Here is a 12,844-nt window from a genome sequence, read left to right on the forward strand (position 1 = left end):
ACGACCGTGAGATATGCGGTTACAGTCTGTAACGGAATTAATACGACGATCCGGCAAAAGTTTCGTGCACCCTGAGAACACGGAGTGATCTAAAGACAACCGCCGTCTGCATTTTTCTTGCAAGTGTTTTGGAATATTTTTGACTAGCAGGGATGCTTTTCAGGCTACTAACGAGTGAAAGCTTGGCACCCCTAAGAGCGCCGACATAAGGACGATTAGTTTAACAGAATATTCCGGGTTCAATCGCTGCAACTCCCTTATAACGTCTTTATATCTCTCTTTCTTTTCATCCTCTTTGGCTATGATGTTTTTGTCAGCTGTTGCTGAAAATTCGATAACGAACATGGTTCGCTTCTCGAAGTCAAGAAGAACTATGCCTGCCCTTGAGTCTGCAACAGAAATAATTGTCGAGAATATAAAGTTCCAGTATATGCGGAACTTCCCATTCTCGACATTTGACTCGATTTCCCTAGGAGCATTTAGAGGAGTGATATTAAGGTTAATTCCGTAAAAGTGACAAAGATGGTAATAAAGCATACATAGTGCCGCATTGTGCCTTTGGATGTAGGTCGTTCCCGCATGAGTTGGACAACTAGATAGTATGTGATCTAAACATTCGGGGTGTGCATGACACGCCCGGCAGCCATCATCGAGATTGACTGATCCTCCACATTTCTTTGGAAATATCGTGCATCCTCTTATCGAGGAGCTGTTCACGAAAGTTTTTCTGTTGTGCTTTCTTAATCCGGGCTTTCAGGAGTGAGTACTCGAGATAGATAAGATTTGATGCACTTTACTCACCCCTAATAATGAAGTTAAGTCCGAATGTTTCAGCAGACTCCTCCGCTGCTTTGTACAGAAACGCTCCTTTTCCCACTTCTTCGTGATTCCTGACCATTTTAACAAAGAGGGTCTCTTCCACTTGCGACTTTATGTGCTGTACCCAGAATAATCCTGTTGTGAAGACATTCAAGACTCAATATTCCGCGACCACCTTGACGGCGTGCGATATACAGTCGCAGAACAGAAGACTTAATATGCATGCTTTTGTTCACGTGCATAACCTTTCTTGCCCTGATATCAAGGGATCTGAGCTCGTTCTTCGCCCATTGAACTACTCCAAATGAATAGAGTACTGTCGGGACGGCAAGCATGTTCGTTGCAGATACCTTGTACCTCGCCGACAGTTCGTAAGACCAAATTTGCCGGATGAGATGTTTGTATCTGCTTCAGAGTGTATCCTTTATAGATATCACATCCTGAATGCTGCTCTGTGGCACGCCTAGGTATGTATAAGTCTTTCCAGCGCAAAGCTGTCTTATAGCGTTTCTATCAAGGAAAAAGAGGAGTGGGCTCATGGTGTCCCCCTAAAAAACACCTCTCTGAAAAGTGACCTTGTTAGTTGTCACATGATTTTTTCCAAATAAGATAGTAAATCTGGTTTTCCAAAGCGGTATCAATCTCTCTATGCACCTAGTGATTTGCGGATGAACCTTTAAGCTTTCCAAAAGACAGATGATAAGTCTATGGGTGGTCGAATCGAAAGCTTTCCGATAATCAATCCAGGCCATCGATTGGTCACGCTGATAGAATGCTGCCTCTTTGCAGACACATCTATCGATGAGCAGGTTCTCCCGACAATCCGCTACGCCTTTCTTTGATCCTCGATGTTCATACATTTCTTGCCACATACCTTCAATTGCCCGAACAATCCTATCATTTAGGCTAGCTGAGAATATCTTATACAGTGTGTTCAGACAAGTGATTGGCCTGTAATTCTTCAAGTCAGCTAAGTTGCCTATTTTCGGCAGGAGTATTGTGCCCCCTTCCACTGACCACTCTGGAATCACTTCTTCCGACTTTAAATATGATGTGAAAGTACGGACCAATTGCTGATGGGTTGAAGGAAACTTCTACCACTGCTCCTTGAGGCTATTTATATTTGCTGAGTCTTCGTCCAGTCTATGCTGCACTTCGTAGACTTTTCTCCAAAATACTTCGACCTTCTCTGGTTTGGGCGGGTGGTAGACAGTAACTCAAGGGTCTTGGAAGAGTCGAGATGGGTCATAGAGAAACTGTTGATTTTCCCTGACCCACCTCTCCCTTCGCTCTAGACTTCTCTTAGCGTCAGATAGTATCCGTATTCTCTCAACAATATGCTGCCTGATGGTCAGGAGCTTTGACTTGTTAAGTGTGTGATAACGGGTCCGGAGTTCGCGCGCGAACTTTCGAACCTTGGCGGTAAAGTTCCTGCCATATATGATGTAGTCAATCACACACTGAATGCGGGACGCGTACTGCCTTGCCTAGCCTTTCTGTATGGCAAGTTGATGCATTCGTCTTTTGATCTTATGATCAACCGTTGGTTTTGTTTTACGGTTCGCATCGGCCAAAGCTCTCGCTGAATTATACACACAATAATTGATAGCCCAGAGGTCAGATTCTTTGGAAAAATGTCCACGAAGCTCGTCATCTATTTCAGCCAGATCTTTAGGCTTGAGAGAAACCTTGGTGTTGATGTTTCTCCGGGTCATAAAGCATCGCTCTTCCTCTATTGGATGCCTGCCCGCGGTTGGTCTTAGTGTCGCCTCTCTTTCTCTGTTGCCGGCTTGTTCTAGCTGTTGTAGAGTAGGCGTTCCGCTTACATAGCCCCTTTTTCGGAGTAGTTCAGCATGGTTTCGCAGACGTTGCTGCGAAAAGTGCGATAGCTCTGGGCGTTTCTCGCAACAGAGAGCATGCAGCCGTGCCATGTAACCCCGTTTAGGGGCCACACTCAAATCGTAGCACTCTAGCAAGTCGTGATTTAGTCGCTCCGTCCACGCAAAAGGTCCCAAAATTCCGCCGATCTATCGCATTTAATCCATTTTCATTGGCTCCCCCATCTCTAGAGTGGCCGGCATTGTTGGCCGACCCATTGTCGGGAACCCTGCGCATTCTGTTGTTTCGAACCGCACTTACTACAACTACAGGGACCATCTTCAGACCGATAAAGGAATAGTATGTTAAATTACAAGTAATGAAACACTTTGCCCGAACAAAGCGAGGGCTGCATTCACACGAGTAGCGAGTGTTCTGTTACATTCCTAGTAATGCATATTATTTTTTATATCAAATCTATTGAAAATTCGAGTTGAGATATCTGTAGACTTCGACATACGTATCTACCTGTGTACCCTATAGCTGAAACAAAAATTTTTAACCCTAGGGTAGTACCGAATTTTAAAGAAAAAGTGTTCTCACCCTAGGGATGTTAACGACGTGTTTCAACCCACTCTACAGGTAACGAAACTTGAAGTTTCAATTGAGGCGTTATAAAAAAGAATTTCTCAGTGCAAGTTTTCAAAATTTTTTATCTAAACGATGTATAAAATTTCGTGCCCTACGTGATCTAAATATTAAGGCTGCATTTACTTGAAAGAAGCAAGTATTTTCTTTTTACAAGGGACCGATGTTCATTCATTAAGAAAATGATAGAATCAGGACGACTGTTTGAATCACGAATAAATTTACTTCAAGCAAAAGAAAACATTGACTTGATTTGTTCCTTTATACTTATTTTCGTGAAATTTAGAAAAATATTGAATTAATAATATTATATCATGAGTGTAAGTAACTAAATCTCTAAGAAAATGTTTTTTGATCCAAGTAAATTCATATACTTATTTTTACTATTATATTAATTGAAACAATTGTCATGTTTTTGAGACAAGAAAATGAATGCATTCACCGAAAAAATCATTTTTGTTAGCATCATGCTTTAATATTTTCCATGAAATAATGACTAATTTAAAACGAATGTCAAATTTACTTCGAAGATACCTATGTTATCAAGATAGAATCACATCCGTTTCCTCAATATAAGAACTGTAGACTCGATACAATATGCATCGCACATATAATATGAAAATGAATACATTGGTCTATATTAATTCACTTCTTACTGCATAAGTATCTTATAAAATATAATAATCGAGAAGTTAACGCAGTATACAGTTGGTTCTATTCTCCGCTAATACATTATGTTGGCAGCATGGAGTTGTTTTGTAGTGATAAGTTTCGTTCATCATTTTATTTTGAGATACAATAATAATATTCAAATAAAATTCAAAAAATTTGTCCTCATGAGACATGCCGCAACGTAACTTGCCGCGACTGTGACATGCTGAAAATTTAACTTGACGCAGGTATTACATTCCGCAAATGTGACATGTCACAAATGCAACATCTGGAAATGTGACTAACTACTTGTCACTTGGTACTAATTCATTAATTACTTGCAAATAAATGCTGGGCAAACTGACTTTATTCTTTAAAAAGTAAATTTACTAACACAAGTACGACTTTTTATTAAATCAAAATTAATTTTTTTCAAAAACTATTGACAGTTTTTTCGGATTGAAGTGGTCTTGAAACGTGGATATTTAAAGAAACCCGCAATAGTCAGTTTTCATGTGAAAACATTACCTTATCATTATGATGATGATGAAATAAGAATATTTCTTCATATAAATTTTTGCTGATCAAAGAAACGCAAATTAAGGTTGTCAAGTCCAAATATAATGTTTATAACATTTGCAACGAGAATCTTCTCAAATATTTTGAATATCATTCATCAAAGTATAAGTTTTAAAGTTCCTATCACACCTACCCGCATTGAGAATAATTATGATAATAATAAGCTTCCCTTAAAATTTCGAAAACTCTCTGGCATAGAGCATTTAAAATAATCCATTGGAACAAGGCTCATAGAAAATGCCAGAATAAAATGTATTCAAAATTATTACGGTTTCCATGCGACATTATTCGAAAAGAAATTTATAGAGGACATCTCATAAATGCGATTCAATACTTAGCAACCGCGTATTTTAATATTCGCATTCACTCGCATTATATGGCATTCTAAAAATTATGTTTTACACGCAATCGCAGCCTATAACTTTCAAACATATTTTAACTCTCAGATTAACATGTATTAAACGCGAAATCTCTCACATCGAATTTAATTCCAGAAAACATCTCCTGCGTGCGTAGCAATACATTTTAATTTGAGGTTGATTTGAGAGAAACGATTTGAAAAGCAAAAAAAAGTAAGGAGAACCTTAATAATCTTCATAATAATGGTTTTAAGGATTGACGTACCTGTATGTACAAATCCTCATTTCTTAGATGTTCTGCAATAAATTCGACTGCTTCAGTAGCTTTACTAGCTTCAGGACTAAGAAGAACTGAATCGGAGCTCTCCGATCCTCTTCTGTCAGCCATCGTTTCGTTACCTCCATCTGCAGCACTAGAACCACCAGTATGGTGTCCCTTACGATTGATCTTGCAGTTTGGATGGTGGAGATCTGACAATTCCATTACTTCCATCTTTGATTTATTTAAGGAAGCTGGTAAGTGTTTTGGCATTTCTGTAGGACTTCCTGAATACGTAGATGCTGGGAGTGTTACGTTGGGTATTTCCATCATCCATCTCAGTCTAGTCTTTTTCGGTCTTCTCATGAGCAAAATGGCTGGCAAAATTTTTAAGAAAATTCTACGGATCATTTGTGGCATTCTATGAGTTCTAGGTCCTCGGAAATTCCAATTGATAATGATTACAGTTACCAAAATACTAACAGTATTCATGACAAATGTAAATAGAAGATATTTAGCTATGAGAGGTAAAACGAGTGAAGTAGGTGGCAAAATTTTGCTAACTAAAAGAAGAAATACTACCAGTGATAGCAGAATACTAATGCCCAGTGTGACTTTTTCACCAGCCTCTGCAGGTAAATAAAATACCAGGACACACAGAAAAGAAATTAGGACCGTTGGCAAAATCAAATTCACGGTATAGAAGAGAGTTTTTCTCCGAATTATTATGTAAAACGTAATATCTGTCTCCGTTGGTTCTTGTTCTTTGTGAACATTTAGATATGCTGGAACGTTGACAATATCCCATGTGCCGCTTTTCCAGTAGTCAGATAAATCTACGAAATTCTTATCATTATACAGAGCGAGAGAAACTTGATCTCCATTGAATGTCCATGAGCCGAATTTCATAATACAGGTTTGTTGATCAAAGGGGAAGTATGTCACATCGATTGTACATGAACTTTGGTATATTGCAGGTGGCACCCACAACACTTCCCCGTTTGGGTATATTAATATATTACTTTTATATCGTACCTCGTAGTTTCCATCCGCACTGAAAAAAATACATTCATAATTATCTAAAGTGTAAAAAAATAGAAAAATAAAAATAATAGTACCTACTGAAACCTTAAGAAATAAGCACACTGGCTTTTAAAAAAACCAATTTTACATACAAGTTGTATCGGAGAACGCTTTTCGGGATGATATTTACCTCGAGATGTCTAAATACAGTGGCGAATATATAACTCATGGACTGCGCGTATTGATAGACCGACCGGATAGATCAGGTTTAAACAGGGCGCTGGTCGATGAAATTGTCCGGGATCCGGCTGAAAACGGCACGGTAAACTGGTCGGATCTCGACTTCAATACCGACCGAGATCCAATCGGATAATCCGACCACAAAGCGGTTAAAAGATGTTGCTTCAGATGATAGATTGGTAACTTGTTTTGTCTTTTAAGGCTCATCGTAAAGAATACGTCATTTACAAAAGAGCCAACTTTTGCTTTTCTTAAATCATCAGGACTTAATTTAGGAACATACTTTTATTTTCGCATGCCAGGACGGTGCAATTTCCACCTTATTATACCGCGACCACATTTTATGTCAAGAAGTTCCCAGATATAGGTACAGAGCATGTCATGCACACGATAAATACCTAGAACACACACTATCTGGGTATCCCCCCACGCGGGAACTACGTATCTCTATAGAAATAATGCGGCCCTGAGAGTGCTTTATTACCATCTTAGTCACTCCTACGGCGTTGGCAGCGAACCTGCCCTGCCGAACGCTCTGAGGGAGGTAGAGTCCATTGTACAAACCGAGAAGTACCTAATGTTCTGGAACAACAATTTTCGGACAACCGTCACAATTAAACACTCGAGGCCTGACATCGTTCTCGAAGACTTCGAGCAACCAACTATATTCGTAATCGAGTGCTCAGTTCCGTCCGACCACAACATCACTGCTGAGGAGAAGGATAAGGAGGAGAGGTATCAAGTCCTTAACCGGTAGCTGCAACGACATTACCCGAATTATTCGGTTAAAGTAGTTAGTATTCAAGTAATTTTTTGTAATCTTTTTTTCGATTTTTGTGTGTAAAAATTTGTGATCGGTGCTATTGGAGGAGCAAAACTATTACTTTGAACAGGAATGTGTTGGAATAACTCGTGTTCCTAGACTGCGCAAGGAAGCCTTCAGAAACATTTTCTAGATCTCTCAATCTGGTTCGAAATTCAGTTTAGATCTCAACTCTGCAAAAGTGTCGTTCACGGATTGTATTTTTCAGGATAGGAACCCTACAGCTCTACGGAATTCTATTAGATACCTTCCTGCCCTCTACTTGCTCTAAGGACCCTGCGCATTAAGACCTAGTTGATCACGCGCAAACCTGCCCTGTAACCTGCTGATGGAAACACCCGTTTTGACTCTGCCAATCTGTATTTGGAGTATGCTCTCTTGGAGATTCTAAAGTTGCCGTTCCCAAGGGGCAAAGGGGTGCATGACAACCAGCGCCAATTATTCAGGGGCGCTTTGACGCACCTTGCAAAATGTATAGTCATACGAAAAGTCATAAACAAAGCCTAAGCCAATTTCCTTCCCCGTATTAACCATGTGAGGGTGATTATTAGTTTGGGTTTTATACCCTTGTCACCACGGGGGATATGTTACGGCGCAGTTCATAGTAGAAGACTGCCCCAAGAAAGGCCGTATTAATTTTTCGCATTTAGAATTAACACTTAGAAAGGATACTTAGAATTGGTACTTTAAATATAGGAAAATCTATTAAAACAGCATTTTTGGGTGCAGGGTTCGGTCTAAAAGTCGAACAATTCGAAGTTTAAATAATACGAGGGTGGATGAAATATAAACCGGAATTTTACAAATACTTTTCTTAGCCAATCGCAAGCACTCTCACAGTGTAGGTTCTTGTAATGTAGTGTATTATGAGTGGGTAAAACGCTTGGTGAGCTGTTTGACTCAGTCAATTCGTCAGTACAGCTATGGGTGAGCAACAGGTTCCAGCGTCCGTTGCACAACGGGTTATAATAAAGTTTTTAACTAAAGAAGGCGTTAAACCGTGCGACATTTTGACTTGATTGAAGGATCAGTATGGGGATGATACTCTGTCTAAAACTCAAGTGTTTGATTGGGCCAAAAAGTTTAAGAGTGGACGAGAAAGTGTGGAAAATGTGAGTCATAATCGACGTCCAAGATCAAGTGTCTCTGGCGATAACATTGGTGCAGTTCGTGACCTTATTGAAAGTGACAGGCGGTTCACTATTAATGAAATCGCTTTACAGGTGGGCATTAGCTATGGAAACCCTCAAACAATCATTAAAAATCATCTTGGTTTCAAACAAATCTGTGCCCGATGGGTCCCGAAGTTATTGAACGAAGATCAAAAAAACATCCGACTGCGAATCAGTAAGAGACATCTGAATCGATTTCAGCGGGAGGAAGAGACTTTTTTAAAGCATATCGTGACATGTGATGAAACATGGGTGCATCATTCCACTCCCGAGTCCAAGATGGCGAGTAAAGAATGGCGAAGGAAAGACGAAGCCGGTCCTGTGAAAGCCGAAACCCGTCTCTCAGCCGGTAAGGTCCTCGCGACCGTCTTTTTCGACTACAGAGGAGTGTTGCTCATTGAAAGATGCACTTGGAGGATTGCGATTTGACAACGATCAAGATGTTGAGGAATTCGTGCGCAATTGGTTGATGACTCAACCTCAAAGTTTCTACGAGCAAGGAATTAACAAGTTTCCAAACCGCTGGAAAAAATGTGTAGAGCGTGAAGGAGACTATGTAGAAAAATAATCAATAGTATTTTTGCATTGTTTTATAAATAAATAAATATTAAAAAAGAATTCCGGTTAATATTTGATTCACCCTCGTATTTTTGTCTAGATAAGGATATGTTTATTTACCAGTAACGATTTTCAAGCGATTTTTTATTTATTTAAACTTACACATGAATAATGTAATTACCTACAACTACTAACGAAAAAATTAAAGTTCTCTGCCTTTGACGTTGAAAAAGTAAGTGAAGCAAAAATAATAAAAAAAATAGTAAAATTAAAGTATTGTAAATTAGTGAGCATGAAACCAATATGACAGAAAATTTGGTATAGCTTACAGACCCAAAAAATCTCATAAAAAGTAAGGAAATGTGAATGTTTTTAACGGCAGTTAACTTTGGAGCATTCCTTATTTGAAAAATAAAAGAATTTATTAAATTGCTTACTTTTTTACATAAATTTACAACCATATTATTTCTAGTTCTAACTAAGATAATAAAATAATTTAAGTACTAGGCAATTATTTAAACTATCTGCAATAATTTGCAATTTTCGAAAAGTATGTACATGCAAATTGCTATATTTTTTGCTTCTCTCCCTTTTTCAACGTCAATGCAAGAGGATTCGAATTTTCTCCCCGAAATTTTGTTACTTATTATTATTATTTTATGAAAAATTATATATCTAATTCAAAAGTCCGAAAAATCATCAAAAAACCTATCTGGAGTTTACAGAGAAAAAAGCAAGAAAAAAATGCGGCAATTCAAAGGGAAGATGGGTGCTATAAAAGAGTTCTGCATTGTTAAAAACTCCCAGATAAAAGTATATATGGAAATTTTTTATTTTGTAGTAAAAATTGATCTAAATCTGGCGTTTCCAGACTTATATACGTTACCAGAGCATCTGTACGTAACAACATGATTTAGAATAGGCGCTACACTTGGAAAATATACGCTGAGAATTGATTTTTTCTCTATAACCGTATTCAAGGAGGAAATTCGCTTTCCAGTATTATATATAATAAACTTTAATTATCTTATTTTCAAAATCCGATTGTGGCCTTTGGGGGGGGGGGGGCAAGCCGCCGTGCCCCCTCTGGATCTGCGCCAGTATATAACAGAGATATATAAATTATCTGCTTTCTTATCCAAAATTTAAAATAATATTATTGGAGAAAATGAGTCACATGTCACTGATAGCTCATCCTTTGTTCAAAAGATCAAACAATGTCGCATCTCTTGTGATTACATATTAGCTTCTTTAGATGTAGTTTCTATATTTAGCAATATTCCTACACCTGATCTTCTTCACTGTGCAGCTCAAAAATGGTCTGAGATTTCTAAATTTACTGATATTGTATTAAACTGTGTTTAAATTCCACAATTTTCAAATTTAATGGTTCTATTTATAAACAGGAAAGCGGCTTAGCTATGGGTTCTCCCCTCTCATCTTTATCAGCTTTTAGTTATGGAGAAACTCGAGTTGAACTGCTTCAAAAATCTCCCCTTTTCAGTTTTGTGGGCACTCTTGTTATTAGATGTGATAGTTTTGTGAAAATTGATTGGTTTCGGAAGAAAACGTGGTTTGGCCGCTACTTAAATTTTCACTCTTTTTATCCTAATTGCCATAAACTTGGCCTAGTCATAGGTTTGTTCTAGAAAGTTCTTAGAATTTCAGATCCAGAATTTAGATTCAAAAATATAAATTTATTCAGAAATACCTTATAAGAGAATGGTTTTCCGACATTCTTAATTAACAATGGTATAAAAGAAGAAACTTTTCGTTTATACAATACTGAATTTACTTCTAAATCCAACAATAATAATAAAAAGTCTCTTATGTTGATTTCACAGTTTCTCCATACATAAAAGGTGTATCAGAAAAAATAAACTAATAGTTTTTCAAAATATTTAATAATCTTGAAGATCTACTTCCCAAAAATAAATTATCCGAAGTTGTTTATAAATACAATTGCGCTGCCTGTCCTTTTCCCCATGTATTTGAGACTGGAAAACCTATAGAAACCCGTGGTCGTGAGCACAAATACTCGGTCTTAAATCCAGATAAAGTAGCTTGTACTCTGCTTAAAAAACATATTGATACCGGTCATAACTTCGATTTGGATAACTTTAAAATTCTATCATTGGAGAACAATAGAGCCCGTAGAGAAATAGTTGAAAATTTCTTCATCAATAAAATACCTAATACTGTCAATCTTAAATATGAAAATAATTTATTTCCTGACCTTTACAAAACTTTTACCAAATTTTAATCCTAAATGTGTCCTTAAAGTTCCTTTCTAACTTACTGCCCATTTAATCTCTGTCTGTTTTCTTGCTTGAATCCTCGTAATTTTTCCTTCGTTAGTTAGTAATTCGTATGTCACGTTCTCAGTAGGATGTGGGGCTTTCGTCCTTATTTATATTATAATTCTATTTTTGTTTTCTCTTTCGTCATTTATTATTTTTGGTGAACTATCTTCTCTGTTTTTGGAATTTACATCGACCTATTTTTGATTCTTAACTTATTACCATGTATTTTATGTAGTTTTACTTTATTTTATGTTTTGCGTGTTGAACCTCTGTTTTTTTGTTAATTTACAACGGTATTATTAGTTTCTTTTTACACGTTTGAAGTTCAGGGCCTCATTTTAAGAGACAACCCTTCTCTTTCCTTACAAAAATTTTTTTTTTTTAATTTCCTTTATTATTTGTATCCAATTTACAGACTGAATAAATTTTTTTTGACTGATGAGAGTCCAAATCAGTGACTGAAACTTCTAAATTTAAATTGTTTGTTGCTTATTTATATTATTTACTTATTTACTTACTTATTACTTATTACTTACTTATTACTTACTTATTTACCTTCATTTCCACGACTTTATTCGCTTTGCATTTTTATAAAAGGTCAAGACTAAAAATACAACAAAGAACAGAGACTTTCGGGTTTTTTAGACGGTTAAAAATATTGACGATGATCGTTTTCCTACCACTATCTTTGTAGTTCCTAAAGATTCAATATATAGAATAATTTAATTATGGACAACGATGCAATTGACCAAGTGAAACTTTAAAGCGGGCCTGGTGAGGCAAAATTAATTAAATTAACACCCTGATGTTCAAATACGCGAAGAATCTAACAAAATATTGGATAAATATGTTCCCTGCAAAACAAAAATGACAAATGTTGAATTCAAGATGAAACACCTGTTTATCCAAGACCGCGATAATTTTGCCAACAGAAACCGAGATAGTAAACAAACAAAACGAGTAATTGATCGAAGAAAATAAAGTAAAGACTTGTTCATCTGATTACGCTAGTCCTGTTGTTACCATAAAAATGGACAGAACTCCACGAGTATGCAAAGATTGTCAAAAAATAAATCGTGTGATAGTTAGAGATCGTTATCCTCTTCCAATAAATCAAGACTCGATAGATAAGCTCCAAGACGCTCGCGTTTTATGACGATTGACCTAAAAAATGCTTTCCACCACGTACCAGTGAGCAAAGATAGTCGCAAATATACAGCATACGTTACAGGAGAGGGTCATTTGGAATGTTTGATGACTTCGTTTGCCTTGTGTAACGCTTCTGCTGTATTTCTGAGATTTATTAATACTGTTATTAGGTTATTGATTAAAGAAGGTATATGTTATGTTTACATCGACGACATAATAATTCCTCCCCCTGATTATAAAGAAATTTAAAGCGTTTAGAAAGATTTTCGGACATGGCTTTTAAGTACGGTTTAGAATTGAATGAAATTAAGGCTCAATTGGTGAAACATCGTACTGAATTTCTTAGGAAACTATCCCAGGTGTCCCTCACCGATTTTGATGAAACTGCAATATGTTGTAGTACATCGAAAAATAAGAGACACGTATTTTTTTTTATCGGCCAT

At 37.0% G+C, this 12,844-nt stretch overlaps 1 protein-coding gene across 1 annotated transcript in view; it reads right to left on the reverse strand.

Moving 5' to 3' along the window:
- LOC117169664 (acetylcholine receptor subunit beta-like 1) overlaps nucleotides 1–12,844 on the reverse strand; it is a 239,053-nt gene that overhangs the window by 110,947 nt on the left and 115,262 nt on the right. The window contains exon 4 of the mRNA XM_033356144.1: nucleotides 5,140–6,187. Within this exon, the coding sequence (XP_033212035.1) occupies nucleotides 5,140–6,187 (1,048 nt within the window). The remainder of the gene's footprint in view (nucleotides 1–5,139; nucleotides 6,188–12,844) is intronic.

Source organism: Belonocnema kinseyi, chromosome 3 (assembly GCF_010883055.1).
Source record: "Belonocnema kinseyi isolate 2016_QV_RU_SX_M_011 chromosome 3, B_treatae_v1, whole genome shotgun sequence".
Taxonomy (NCBI): domain Eukaryota; kingdom Metazoa; phylum Arthropoda; class Insecta; order Hymenoptera; family Cynipidae; genus Belonocnema; species Belonocnema kinseyi.